The sequence below is a fragment of the Telmatherina bonti genome (assembly GCF_933228915.1).
Source record: "Telmatherina bonti genome assembly, chromosome: 16".
NCBI lineage: Eukaryota > Metazoa > Chordata > Actinopteri > Atheriniformes > Telmatherinidae > Telmatherina > Telmatherina bonti.
In genome coordinates, this window is record NC_136614.1 from 16,645,325 (window position 1) to 16,661,448 (window position 16,124).

Below are 16,124 nucleotides of genomic sequence, written 5' to 3' on the forward strand. Positions count from 1 at the left end.
TAATCAAATCAGGCTGTGAGTCGAATCAATTCAGGTAATAAGTGGTGATACTGTGTCCTAACAAGCGTGTAAGAGTCCAAATATTTCTACACCTCACTGTGTTGAGGCCCCCCAACAGATATCTTAATCACACATTGTTCACTTCCCTTCCTCCACCAAAATCACCCCCCTCAGTTATTTTAGGAACTTTGTTAGCAGAGTGACTAAGTATACAAGTGCTGGCATGGATTTTGTATGAGTTTAACATTTTTAGCCCAGAAATAAGAGGGGCTACAGAGTTACACTGACAACTAAACAGCAGCGTGGCTATGAGCAGTCTGATCGAGCTTATTCAGAGATCTCAATCGGAGCTGAAATTGGACACCAATCCTCCCAGCCACTTTCACCCCCTCCTGCGTAATGATAGTGAGCAGCAGGAGGAAGGAAGCAGCAGTAGACATTAAGGAATCCAAATAGCCATACTTTGATGTATACTGACCAGTGCCAAGCCAAGTCCATTCTCATCACTGGTTCTACTAATACGTCAGACTGAGTAAACTACAGGACTGAAAGAAGAAAATTACCCTGAGTGTGACAGCTACTCTGGAAGTAAGTCAATGATACTTCCCCAGAGGCAATGGAGCAGAGGGAGAAACGGATGAATGTCCATAAATAAGAAAGCCAAAGGAACAAAGTCTCTTGTTGATGTTTACAAGCTCTCTAACACCAAGTTGATGTTCTACTCACATCCTAAATGCTTAAGGGTTATGTTTGACTGGAGTCCTGCCCTCCTAAATCACACTGGAACATTAATTTTCCTAACAGCTGGAGGGAAATAAGCTCTAAGAAAACAAAAGACCATGACAAGACAGATTAGCAAGAAATTCAAGTTGAAAATCAGAAAGTGTTTCAGTAAAACACAATCAAAACGCAGCCAAATATCAATACAGCATTCAATCATCACTTTATCACACATATACAAGCTTGAGCTGGTATTGTTCTGGGATTACAACAAACTAAACATTCTTGACTACAAATAATTTTTCTGTCTTATAGATCAAACATTGATTTAAATCTCAGAGGAGATGTTTTCTGTGGATCCAGCATGTGGTTAAAAGCAGACAAGTTAGTTTTTAGAGAAACATTTCATTGTAAACTACAGGTTTTCTTGTGAACATGGTCTTTTCCTGGAACTCTGGAGAAAAAAAAACAAAACTTTTAGCGAAGGCTATGAAGAAAGTAAATTTAAGTTGGACAAATACTGAAATAATGTCAAAAGATTTGAAGGATTGAGGCAATACCCGCTGACATTTTGATTACTTACTTTTCTGCCCCATTCACCGCAAATATTATTGATCTGTGGTGAGCTTTTCCATCTACTCGAGCAGAAATTTAATCACCTGTTACTTTTGTATTTGAGGCAGGAAAAAAAGCCCTTTTTTCTGTACACATATGCACTTTTGCTCACACACAACTTTTGAACGTATTTTGTTTATTGCTTTTTAAATGTTTGTTATGCATATAGATCATATGCCATCATTTATGGATATAGATACAGTCAAGATCATTCATTCCTAATAATGGGGTCCTGATCCATAAGTGGGTTTCGCAAGATTTTATAAGGGTCAACAAATAAAACATTTTTCTTCAGTCCGTTGTAGTAATCAAGATTTGAACAAGTAGATAACCTATCAGTCACAGGAGGAGGAGCTTGTTGATTTATCGCCACACTCATGGTTTGTGACGGTGGCATCGCCAGACCACTTTCACGCAGCCTCAGCCCTGAATGTTTTGAGAGTATCCCCGGGTAGCAAAAACATTTTTACATTTACAGTACTTTACATTTACTGTTAAAATCAGCAGCCATCTTTTTCATCCAGTCGCCATGCTTTGCTGCTTCACATCAACCACACTCTCCTCCTCACAAACACATGCATCCACTCACTTGTTTATAACTGGAGCTGGCTGGGTTGCAGGATGGAGGGGCGTCTGACCAGCATAAGCATGGGGGTCGTAAACACCAACTTATGTTATCTCGAGGTTCCACTGGTATAGATGACTTGCAGAAGTTCAAAATGAACATCAAAATAGGAGGAAAGGGGATTTAAGTGACTTTGAACATGGGATGGTTGTTGGTCTGAGTCTTTCAGAAACTGCTGATACATAACCACCTCTATGGCTTACAGAGAAGGAGCCACAAAAGAGAAAATATCCTCTAAGCATCCAGCTGTCTGGATGATAGTGGCCTGTTGATGTCAGAAGTTAGAGGAGAATGGGTAGATTGTTTGGAGATATCACACAGGAAACAGTCGCTCAAATAACCACTGGTTGCAACCAAGGTATGTAGAATACCATCTCTGAACACTCCCAACCCTAAAGCAGATGGGCTACTGCAGCAAAAGACCACACCAAGTACCCTTCCTGTCAGCTAAGAACAGCAAACTGAGGCTACAAGTCATGCTGTTTGTCTGATGAGGCTACATTTCAGCTGCAACATTCAGATGGCAGGGTTAGAACTTCTGGTATCTGGTCTGTGACATTTGCCCCAGATATACTTGTACTCGTACCTATAAACAGATACAATACTGCATCAATTTGTTTGGCAGGAAAATATTTTAAATGTTGAAAAAGTGTGCTATTTTTTAATATTCTGGATATTTAAAAAAATCTCAAATGCATATTAGCCGACATCGAAAACAAGAACCTATAAGAAGTGTATGCCCCCTGTGGCAACTGGAAGCTGCTTTAATCAAACATGTCCACGTTCATTCTGCAGAGTCCGTTGTGTTTGTTTGATGCTCCAAGGTGTGACTGACATCTAAAATCTTTCAACTCGTAACCAATCCTGCCTTGGAAAAGGAACAAAAACAAGCCAATTAAAGCTTATAAATGGCTCAGCAGAAAATCTCTGTTTAAAGTGAACATCTTGACAGCAGGCAGGATCTCTAGAAATGGTTTGATGGATCTAACCACCATAGTTACTTAATGTTCTGAGAGACTTGCATTAAGCCTGCACCCGTGCTGACGTTGACCAACATTAGTTTGCAACTCAAGCAAATGCACCAAAAGAGGACGCAGTCACACTGCCTTAGCTGGATCAGGGAAACATGTTGTTTATTAATTTTAGATCAACTGGCCAGTTATTTCCAACAAGCTGGTTCAGAAATTGAGCAATCTTTTTCCAGGCAGGTTACTAAGACATCTATAGGAAAATAATCAGTCAGCTTACAGTGAGGAGGTTTCGTATTTAATAAATGGTTCTCTCATAAATGTACATAAACCAGAAGAAATGAGTTTAGATTTCAGGAAATCGCAGCACCAGGGTGCAGAGCTTTCCATTCTTTGACATAAACATCCAGACTGACCTCACCTGGTCCATACACATCTCCCACCATGAGGGAGAGTCACAACAGACGTTTTACTTGCTCAGGAAGCTAAAGCATGCCCACCTCCTTCATCACCTGCTGATGATGACAGAGGGTACTTCTGTCAGTGTGCAAAACAGAGCCTCCTGACCTATTGCTGCACAGTGTGGACGACCAGCTGCGCTGCAGAGAATAGAAAAGGCCTGCAGCGGGTGGCGAGTCCAGGGAGACGGGTCATCGACATTAAACTTCTACTCAAAAGAGACATTTAAACTTTCTGACTCCAAAAGACAGCAAGGTATATTTTAAAGGACTCCAGCGTTGTTCCCTCTGGGAAGTGAGAACAAAGACAGATTATAAAGCGGCTTTTTCCTTTCAGATGTCAAAAAGACCTTTCCTTCCTCTACACAAATATGAAAGATTAATCCAAATATTTACTAAACTTAATTCATGTTCAATTTTTATTTTTTTCTCATCATTTATATTGAATTATTTTCCTCTGGATTGTTCCTAAAAGGTTGGTAAAACCCTCAGTCCAGGACCGTTTGGACAGGTTTATGTTTAGAAATAATTTCTCAACAACTTACAACAAAACCAAAAGTATTGATTTTATATCACTCTCCATGTTATTCTTGATGCTTTTTCTGGGTGTGGACTTGACTGGGATTATTTCCACAAAATATGGATTGCCATGTCGTAATGATACTCGACTCTTCAGTGTAAAAAAGAACTTGTGCATCAGTTTCTCGAGCCATTTCGACAGGACCTATTTTCTCCTTCTGAGTCTTTAAAATCTCGACACACCTAAGATGATGATGATGATGTAACCGTTTCTCATCCAGTCTTTAGAGGGTATCATCATACAGGCTCAAATGATCCAGAATTGAAGCAATCGAACGTGCGGCTCCATGCTTGGGAGGTGTGCTGGGAATGTGTCTGCAACGGCTTCATCTTTTCATTTTATTTTTATTTTACCTCTTCACTCTCACTGAAATAATCACTGTCTGTCTCAGCTTGCTTTCATAGAAGGTAATAAAACTTGCAAGGCTGTATGCCTCTGAGGTACACAAAGATGTGCTCAAGGATTGATTGTGTGGGCAGTTAAGTAAACAGATGATACCTCCAAACATGTCTGTCCATCTCCTCTTCTCCTTCCCAGATGGAACCGAAGCACAAATATAAAAACCTACACCGTGACCCAATGAGATCTGCACCTTTTGTCACTGTAATTTATCTTTTGGGGGAAACAGAAGATTCTCAAATGGCAACAATAATCATCTGCGTTCTCCCACACATAAAGGAGGAGTGGAAAAGCTGCCAGGCTGGCCTGCTGGCTTTCTTTGGAGTAAAATGAGCGACTGCGCTCTGCCGTCATCCTCTCAGTCTGTTGTTGCTGAATGGCTCCAGGCTCATAGCTACAAAGCTGGGACAGTCACTGAGGTCAACTGGCTCTCAGAGGGAAAGGACGCATGGCCAGAAAGCTGACAGCATCTCAGACTCACACTTTCAGCCTTGGCTGCGGCGAGGAAATCGGAGTGAAAGGAAGTGCACTGCACCAACTGAATAGGAGGGAGGGAGGGGGTGGGGGTGGGGTGGGGGGGGTGTACAACAGAAACACTTGCACCTCTGTGAGACTAATTAATCTCACCAGGGCTTTAATGTATATTTACTACAAAGGTCAGCATGTTAACACAGTTAAAGTTGCTGTGCAATTTGTTGAGAATGTAGCAGGTCTGCTGCTGAGAATGTCATCAGTCTTGTAGATGTATTGTGTTGTCCACATTTAAATTTCAATCTACAGAAAAGACCTTTAAAATCTGGCTCCATACAAAATTTCATGGCAATCCATTCACTTGATGAATGATCACAGCAAAACCACGCTTGGTGCATTAGTGGAAACATTATGGCATCAAGAATGTCATCTAAACTTGTGTTGTCGCAACCAAGCAACACGCTAAGTAAGGATTAAACTCCGCGTCGTGCCTTAGAATGGTCTAATGCACGCTTCCGAGTTGTTTAATCCGCTTATACCTTGGTCCCACAAACTGTAAACACTAAAAGAAATAATTTATAATTGCTGTAAACTCGCTAAATGTGGTTAAACATAGGAACTACTTTTTGTTAGTTTTTGTGTCTTAGCAACCGTTGTCAAGAGAAATAGAATGCCATGCGCCATAAATAATATTTATTCACACCACACACTTCAAAAACAACCACAGAAATAGCTAGTAGGGAACAATATTTGTAAATATATATATCATACAAATTAAAAATTGGTTAATCTGCACAGGGGTTGGTAAATTAAAACTAAGTTGAATTAGATTCATTACAAATTACGCACTATTTTAAACCAAAATTTTTAACCAAAGAACAATAGGCTATCAAAACATTTAATAAACAGGCCTATTGAAAATTAAAATAATAATAATAATAATAATAATAATTAATAATGTATTAGGCTAATAAAACAATTTCAGTACAGAGAGTGGATCGGCAAACTGCGTGATGCGTAATTATGCATTGCGCATGCTTCAAACTAAATTTAACTGAATGTTCCCGTTGATTGTGCAATTATTAAAACACACTGGCGCCTTTTCCTCGCTGGATTTTTTCTTTGGCAGGGATGCTGCTGAGTCTTTTGTTGAGCCCGTAGACAGAATTTCGTGTTCTCTTCATCTTTTTCATTTTCAATCTTGTTGAGTTCTTCTGATGTTACCTGCTTGTAACGTTGCCTAGCTTGTTCTTTTATTGTTTCCTCTTCTTCCCAGTCATCATATGTTTTGTTTGGTCCAAAAATGTTAAAACTGACCTCAAAATCCATATTTCAGCGTCTTCTGTTATTATGTTATGGTCAGCCGTTGAAGCGTGTGTGACGCGTTGCTATGGTGACGCGCACGGCGGAGGACTACGTTGGTGATTAAAGTTGCTGAACTAACTGTGCGTTTAGACCAATCTAATGCACGCCAGTTGACATTGGAATTCTCACTGACCATGGTATAATGTATTCTAATGTATTCTGCATCAAACAAAAAACTTTATAAAAACTGTAGTTTATGTCATAAATGCAGAACAAAGACGTTCCTGGAGACTAATTATCCTAAAGGAGTCCGTTTTCTCTGAAGCAGAGGTCCTTGTTTTTGCAGTTACAAGTATTTGTTTATTAGGAGAAAGACTAGAATGAGCTGCCGTGGATGTGAATAATTTATGCTCAAGAGGATTTTAAACGTAAAAAAGAAAAAGAAAAGAATAAAAAAAAAAAAGAAAAAACAACAACAAAACAATAAGAAATACCCAACAAAAGAAAAAGAAAACAAGCACATTGCACACAGGCAATGATGGAGACAGGAATGAACTTTTCAGCGCCATGGTCACGTCACAGTAAAAGGAATTAAACCCTGAGGGGAAACGACGTGGTATGGAATAAAGCATTTTGATGTCAAAGAAATTCAGTGTGGTGTTTGATTCAAAGCATACTTTGGACAACCGTACACAGACAGTGTCATGGACAGTACTCATGTGTATGTGGCTGTCTCAGAGTACACATACCAGAGTGTAACAAAATGATAGGTGCTATTAGATTTGTCAAGCGGCGTGTTTCCCTGGCAACAGCGACTTACCCTTCTCCTCCGACTGTGGTGATTTTGAGGCGAAAATCTACCGAGTTGAGGTTGGGCGGCTTCCACTTGAGGATGTCGTCACACCTCCCGGGCTTGTACCTCTGCAGAGGAAAACAGAAAAAGTGACATTTGATTCAATAAAATGTTTTCATCGAACAAAATGTGGACACAAAACACAGATGAGCAGAATTGTATACAATAAGCTGAAAATCCTCAGATACATTGGGTTCTGTTAAGAAGCCCTCCTGATATCTTACTGACTTTTGGTTAAACTTCAAATTTCCAAATTTTCAACAAAACAATTGGATTGCATGTTTGTTCTTGGCTGAATCACAAAAGAACATGAATGTAAAAATGGTTACGACTAATCATTCACAAAAACCCAACACAATTACACTTTTTCTATCACTACTATGTTTCACCATGCATCCAAAAGACTGTATGAAAGAATGAGCAGCATCCTTTTTTTTTTTTTTTTTTTTTTTTTGATTGCCTTGATTATTCTTGTGGGCCTGACATTTTGAAGGACATGAATCCAGTGCACTGAAACATGAGGAATGTAAAGGCACAAATGGGTGGAGGCGGGAACAGATGACAAGATTCTGATACTGTCAGGTTGCCAGGTAACTGACTGAAGCGTCCACCACGGAAATATGAGGAAAATGTACAGGATTTCTCAGGAAAACCTTCAGTGTCACAGCACATTACTAAGTCAGAAGGTCCTGGATATACCCACATATGTCCTCTGTAGATGGACTTCAGACAGTTTTAATGATCATGTTCTGAAGTCTGAGGAACAGGTATTTGTGTGTGTGTGTGTATATATATATATATATATATATATATATATATATATATATATATATATATATATATATATATATATATATATATATATACAATTTTCTATGAAATCTAATGGGAGAGTGTGTCCAAACTTTTGACTGGTAGTGTATGTATAAAACATTTTGTAATCTTTAACGCCAAGCCTGGTGTCTGAGTTTGACAAGCTTCTGGGCTTTCTGAAGAGCAAACATGTCTGTGAAAGACTTTCCTTTTGTGTTTTAATCATTTCATAGCATAGCATTTTCAGAGAGTCCATTTCTATTCTCTGATTCTTTCAGCAGTGTTTTATGTCTAGTGTTAAAGTTCAGCACTACTGCTGGTTGTAATGGGTTTGTTTATACTTTAAATGAGGCAGCTTGTACAGTGTGTTACAAATGAGCCTGTCTAAGAGCAGAAACACGTCTCCCAGACAATCACACCTTTCTGACCTTTCTAACAGAATGCAGTTGGTGTGTCTATTTAGTGAAGACAGAAATCATATAAAAAGGGGAACCTCTCTCTCAAACAAATTGATAGCATTGCTGTGGACATGATTTCAATGACCACACACAGAGTTTGGTTACACAAACAACTGCAAGTGCAGTCTTTTAAATAAAAGCCCTTTTAGGCAGCGTGTGTTTGGAGTTTCTGCACCACCTTTACTGTGGCAGGAATAAGATGCTGTCAAGAAGTAATCCCAGTTTGAGACTAATAAAAATATCTACAGATGCAAGCAAATCTTTCATTCATTCATTCATTTTCTAGACTTCTTAGCCCAATTCAGGGTCCAGTAATTAGCAAGCGAAAGGAAGGGTTCCCCCTGGGCAGGTTGTGAGTCCATCACAGGGCCAACACAAAGAGACAAACAACCAATCACACTAACTTACTCCTAGGGAGTTATTAAAACAGGGATGGGGAACCTTGGCCCTCGTCCTGACAGGTTTTTATGTCTACCTGTTCCAACACACCAGATTCAAATGAATGAATCTTTGTGCAGGTCTTGATAAGCTGTTGGATCCATTTGATTTGAATCAGGTGTGCTGGACCAGGGATACATAGAAAACTTGCAGGATTCTGGCCCTTGAGGACCAGGGATCCCCACCCCTGATTCAGAATGACCAGTTAACCTAGCATATATGTCTTTGCACCGTTGGGGGAAAACGGAGTAATTGGAGTGAACCCACGCATACATGAGTGAACATGCAAACTCCCCCAGCTGAGGCTTGAACCTGCAACTGTCTTGCTGTGAAGCCGCGGTGCTCCCCACCATACAGCCGTGCACAGGAAACCTGATGTGCCCTAACTGTTGATGACATCTACCGGTAATTGATGACAAATATGGGTGCGTCTCAAAATGGCATTTTTCCAGTTTGATATTTACTGTCTAGTTTTCCTTTTTGTATTTCAAACGACATATGTAACACATCGAACAACCCCTGAGGATGTACTGAGCCTCGTTCCCAACCCTGCATACTGCAGCGCATGTGCCACCATTTCAAACCAAAAGAATATTTGTTTTAAATGAATTCATGCCAGCAGAACCATGGCAACAACCCACATGAAAACCCAATCAGACTTCAGGTAGAATAAACAGACAACCTTCAAATTAATTTCTAAATGAAAGTGCCTGATGCACTTGTGCTTTCATGACCATTGTTAGTCTAGCTGATAAGTGACTGCACATAAAAGGTGAGAGCTTTATTAATGAAGTTCTAAACAGACTCTCTGAGTCGACCTTGCCTTCAGGAACATATCTCTTATCTATCAAATTTGTTTTCACCTAACATTGGGCCATTGCATATGATTACCTGCTATTTCAAGTTCGAAATTCAGAGGTTGTTAGACTGCAGAGAGGAAATAAAAGGGTGGTGTGCAAAATAATAAACAAGTTTCTATGGTGTCTAATGTTTTAAAGTTGCTGTAAACCATATATACTAAAATAAGTGAATAGTAGCTTTGAAACATACAATATATGTGGAGTTGCAAAGTGGCTCTAATAGCATGATCAATATATTCTTGCTCCAATTAATGTCCACAGGGACCATGAACTTGTTTTATTCATTTTGTTTTATTTCTTACATAAATTTACCACTTTAGTTGTAATAATCAGTTATTTAATAAAATCCAGCCCACACCCAAAGAAAATGTACAGATGTATACTTTTGTTTTATAAATAAATATATATATATATATATATGTATTGCATGTTCTTTTATTTAAAGGTGGAGTATGTAAGATTTTCAATATCTTAAAAAAAATTAACTAAAAAAATAACTACAATCATAATTAGATAGTTTTTTAAAACATGTAGGTTCCAGTCTGTCCATATTTGATGTGTTATTAAATTACAAGTTTAATTAATGACAAAGACCCTTCTCAAATGTTTGCCTACTAGTAAAAAAAATGCTTTTTGTCATTTGTCATTAATTAAACTTGTCATTTAATAACGCATCAAATATGGACAGACTGGAACCTACATGTTAAAAAAAACTAATTATGATTGTAGTTATTAGTTAATTTTTTTTTTTTAAATATTGAAAATCTTACATACTCAACCTTTAAAGTCCTCGGTTCTCGGTTTCCCGTCTGTGCCCATACTTTGCCTCCCATCACGACTTTCTAGACCCACCCATGCTACTGAAAGAAACTGCCCATTTTTCATACACATCCTTCTAGACTATGTAAGTTTATAAGAGGTGCTGTATCACTCCGGACTTTGTTTCATGGCAGCAGTTAATCGAATAGCCCCCTTGCAAACAAGATTTACTCATATCAAGTTCTTTCAGGTTGTCTTCCTGACACACATAATGACCAGTCTCATTTAGAATGCGAACTCAGGTAAGTGCTGATTTCCAGAAACTGTCTGGTTAAGATAAAGCCACAGATGTACCATAAATATTATTTTACCATTACACTGTCTAAAACAACATTACTTGTGCAAGAAATGAATCAGACATAAAAAGCTCAGATTGATTTGTATACTATCGAAATCTGCTCCACAATCACCCATAAAAATGAGAGTAAGCGACTTGATAAGAAAAGGCAGATACAAAACCCATCGCATAATCAATAATGTCAACATGGCGAACAACATCGGAAAGAATCCTTGCTAGAAAAAAGCTTCATGAATACAAAATGTCCAATTCGTTTGGAGAAAAGGGAGCTTTCACCCTTCCAGTCTTATTTCAATAACAGCTTTTTGCTGCAAGGCAGACTTAATGTTTAAGTGTGCTACGGATTATAGAAAAAAAAGGCTGGACAAGCCCAATAAATCTTCTCCCCAGAGAAAAGCTCCCTCTGTTACAGCTCAGACACACAGGCCTGGTTCTTTCAGACGCATATTAACAATGTGTGTGTGTGTGTGTGTGTGTGTGTGTGTGTGTGTGTGTGTGTGTGTGTGTGTGTGTGTGTGTGAGAGAGAGAGAGAGGGCTTTTGAAGGGTTTTGGTGTCCGAGTGCAAAATGGTGTGGTGGAATAAAAGACCATGTCTTGGGATGAAAACAATGGTGGGGAAAACAGAGAAGGGAAGCTCAGGAATAAACCTTCAGATAAATTGTCTACAATCAGAATAAACTGCAGAGCCCAGAGAAAAACTGATCCACAAACCATAGAAATTTTACTACCTCAGATATTTTATCACTTAGTTTGAAATACTTTATAAGTTAATCTACAAACATCTGGTTCCAAAATCTTCTATTTCACTCTAAATCAGGGAGTCCAAAGTCAGTGCTCGAGGGCTGCAGTTCTGCAGGTTTTCAATGTATCTCCATTCCAACACACCTGACTTCCTTTGGATAGATTCAACAGCGTATGAATTTCTGCACAATGACTGATTCATTTTAGTCAGGTGTTTTGAAGCAGGAATACATGGAAAACCTGCAGGATTGTGGCCCTCGAGGACCAGAGCTGGAGACTCCTGCTCTAAATTATATCTGAAATACACGTTCAATGTTTCAGTCACATTTCAATGCTGTTCAAAACCCGAAAATAGTAAAACAAAACAAACAAACAAAACACAAAACAACAAATATTCCCCTTTGTTTTCTTTACACAGACAACCCCATCTGGGGAGCTTTCCTCAGAAATTCTGCCATCTGTGGCAATGGTTTTGTTATCAATTCAAATCTATTCGATGTTCCTGAAACAAAGAAAACATATCCCAAGAACAACATGTGTTGGGTGAGATAACACACCCACTAACCGCGACTGCTGAGGTAGGAACCTTTAAACTAACATTAATGGACATTCGCCTCAGCAAGATGTGGTGAGATTAATCCTGAGATCAGCCTTATCCCATTCACACAAGAGGAGAGATTAATGCGACCCAGGCTGGTGTGGAGACGGAAAAAAGGAAATCAATGACTTATTGGCCACCTCCATCCACCTGATCACCAGTCATGATTGTGCATTTGATTTTGAATGCACAAATAACGTAAACACACTGTAGAATAAATACCTGATCAGACATTTATTCTGGGGATAAACTTGCTAAAGATCAAAAGTTGTGCAGAAGCTAAACTCTGGTTTAGAGGGGATTTTGCACCCTGTAAAACGACTTTCTCGCTCCCCGTCTAATTCCAATAGTAAACACAGATTATCTGTAGGCAAAGGGCACAGATTTGTTTCAGTGTGCCACTCTTTGTTCCTTTAAACTAACTAAACTGCTGCAAATAAGGTTACATAACTCCTCCAGTCACTCATAGAGCTTTAAACACTGTCCTACTTTTTGTTCTTCGATCTTGTTTTTTTTTTTTTTTTTGTCTTGTCCAGCATTTAGGCAAGCAGAATGATGGTCTGGATGCTGTGTTCTACTGAGCAAATTTTCTCTGCCAAGGGAAGCTTTATAGATATAATGATCCCCTTGACTTTCTGAATTTTTATTTTATTTCTATATTTATTTTGTATTGTTGTTTGAATTGTAGAGTTTGTACTGCTGGACCAGAGAGGACAGACAAAAGACAGAAAGAGAAAGGAGAAAAAACACCTCATAAGAAAAGGGAAAGAGATAAAGGGAGAGAAAAGGGAGTGAAAAAAAAAAAAAACAAACTAAAAAATACCCCAAAAACAAAAAGAAAGAAAACAACCTACAGATGTATACATACACACACATACAGGCACACACATACATATACACACATGTATACACACGCATACATTCACATACATATACACACACGTACACACACACATATTATATATATATATACACACACACACACACACACACACACACACACATATATATATAAATATGTACACATATACATATACACATACATACATATACACACACACCTCTATGCACACACATACATACACATACATACGTACAAACATATACGCACTTGCCAGTATTAACACATATATATACACATACAAGCCAACTTTATATCATAGTAACTAAACTATGAATCTAAAAAGTTAAATATAAATGAGAAACAAACAGAAATGAGAAAACTAGTTGCTGTTAGTGAATAAACCTGCGTGACAACTCGGTGACTGTGTCACATGCAGAACATGCAGAGTGGTACGTGTTCCGGAAAAGGTGATTCGATCTTGTTAAAAATGTTAATAGCAGAACCAAAGGCCTCCTCATAAGTACTCGCTTGGATCTACACACTGTGTCACACGCATCTGCAGGAGGGATTTCTGAGCACATGCACTGCAAATCAATTTCACAAACAGAGTCTTGTGTAAAATTCAGCTCAATTATATCTTCTTTATACAATAAATCCCAAAGAAAACCCCAAAAAAGTCAGCACCAGATAATTCATAAAGAGGAAAAATGGATACAATTCCTTTTCAGCTAGCACTGGCACATTGTGGGGGAAAAAATCAATATGGTTTAACAATACACAAATTATAAATGAGTCTGTTATTAATCCTGCAAACATGTCAAAATTATCTAAAAGAAAAAAAAATAAATAAATAAACAGCGGGGGTGGGGGGCGTATAAAGAGCAATTCACTGATATGCAGTGCAAAATAGTGAGCTCCAGCAAGCTACCCTGCAAAGCTCTTTCAATCAGCGCTTGTCATAAAAGTGATCTGCACAAAAATGAACTTTCTCTAACATACTTCGCATATATGGCAGATTTTCCAGCAATTATAAAAATACTGTTTTGTTGTAGAAATGTTTTAATGTTTGATGAAAACGGTTTATCTGCACATGGTCACTTCCTCTTTTGGAACACCATCATACGTAAATAAAAAAAAAGCTACCAAACCAGCAAAGCACCAAGCTTTCTCTGATCCTAAATTTGATTAAATGAATGAAATAAAGGATTGAAAAATGCTTTCGAACAAGAGTGTCAAAGATGGTGGAGCTTCTCTGTAATGCCCCAAAGGAGAATGTGTTTCCAAATGCAGAGCATCAAAAGCTCACATCAGGGGGTGGCATTAAGAGCTCCCCACAAACCAATATGCTCACTCCCACTGCTCAGCATCCTTTAAAAACAACTCATTTTTATAAAACGGCATATCAATGCAATTTCGACCAAGACATGCCAATATATCTGACAATTAAAAGGTATATGGAAAAAAAGGGCATCAAAGAGCAACAAATCAGTCAACCTCAAAATACCAGCTTTCTGTGCAATTGATTGCTGCAGTATTAAAGCATGAATATTTCATCCACACAGCAACTGTACATGGATTATCAGTACAGAGGATGAAACAGCCAAAAATGTCTTCTGTTCTATTAAATATAACTTCATTTGAACAGCTTGTCTCATAGCTAAGTAATGTTCTTCATCAGATTTGAACAAATCTCCTCTTCATCTCTGTAAAAATGTGATTCCTCTTATACTTCATGTACACACATAAAAACAAACCTATGAAGTCCTTTTAGACCTAATGCTCAACCTTTTCCAACATCTAAAAAGCACAGAACACACTCAGTTGGAAACATTTGTCTTTTGCCAGAACACAGTAAGCGGCATCAGCAGACTGTTTTCAAATCAATGTAGAAACAGCAGGTACATTAGTCCTATTTGCATCACATGTGATATGCTGTCAGTGTTGCACCCGTCATCCTGCTGTTATTACCAGCCTGCTTCTGATTAATTTCTTTTTTTTTTTTTTTTTTTTTTTTTTAAGCGTAAGATATGTTTAGGTGATGTTCACATCATTGTCACAGTGCTGTCCTCGTCAACAGAAGGCTTAGATGCATGCAAGCAAATCTAATCCGGTTTAAGAATCTACTTTCATGTCACTGAAAAAATACTTTCCTGTAGTTTGAGGCAAAATCATCTTTTTAAAAAAGCTGGTAAAAAGATCTGAGAGAACATGCATCATCATTTAGTCATATCAGATATTTCAGTTGTTAAGGTCTTGGCCTGTTTTTCCATGAGACTGTGTAGACACAGCTAGCAAGCTTTGAGTGAGTTTTGAGTGATTTCTTTCTTTCTGATATACTAAACTGCTGAAAAAACTTACTTAAATTGTGATTTAACTTTTAAAACGCCATGCCATTCAATGAAAATTTGGTCCGTCTGTGTTTAGATTTTTTTCCCCCATCAAATGTACTGTATGTATAATTACAACACTTTTAAGCACAGGCTACACAGAAACTTTGGTCTAATTCAGGACAGTTTTAGTGTTCAGACTATAAGGCTCAAATGATGTAAACTGAATGTGTCAACAGATGTAGCACCACACAGAGCAACCAAAACTACCAAACAGAATTTGTTACTAAGAGTAATATGTAGAAATAACACATCTACACTGACAAAGCCTTTTCTACATTCATATCATTCCTTCAAGTCTTTGTTTTCAGCAGAAACAATATTAGGATTGAAACAAACACACAACAGAAACTATTTAGATATTCACACTTTTGCTCCAGTTTTTCTATTCAAAGTAATTTACACTATTTAATATCCTTACAAAACCAAGTCTGACTCAACTCATATCTTCTTCACTTTATGCCAGCTAGAGAGCAATTATTGTAGTTTTTCCAGATATACAAATAGCTTTCTGGGTCACCTGATTGAATAATACCATCAATTTAAACTTATTGGTGGAAAGTTTGACAAGCAGTGACTTCATCATGATTTCAGGGTCAAAGTAAAGGTCTGTTAGCAACATAGAAGTGATACAAATCTTTTCTTTTTTTTCTTTTAAACACAAATATATAATAAATAATCATGTTGTCATGGATCACTAACTACAGATTTACAGTACTCGGGAAAAACACTGCATTTTAGAGCTGTATTGTAAACTTCCTGGAAGGGGTGTAAATGCCTAAAAAACCTCCGTCACCCACCTAAAGGTTAAGCTATGGATCAGAATTTACTCCAAAGTTACACACCACCCTTCCTTAAAAATTATTGACAAAA

General features: G+C 38.0%; 1 protein-coding gene across 2 annotated transcripts in view; it reads right to left on the reverse strand.

Moving 5' to 3' along the window:
- rngtt (RNA guanylyltransferase and 5'-phosphatase) overlaps positions 1-16,124 on the reverse strand; it is a 97,258-nt gene that overhangs the window by 19,936 nt on the left and 61,198 nt on the right. For both annotated transcript variants that reach the window (XM_079255351.1, XM_079255352.1), the window contains exon 13: positions 6,962-7,062. In XM_079255351.1, coding sequence (XP_079111477.1) covers positions 6,962-7,062 — 101 coding nt within the window. The remainder of the gene's footprint in view (positions 1-6,961; positions 7,063-16,124) is intronic.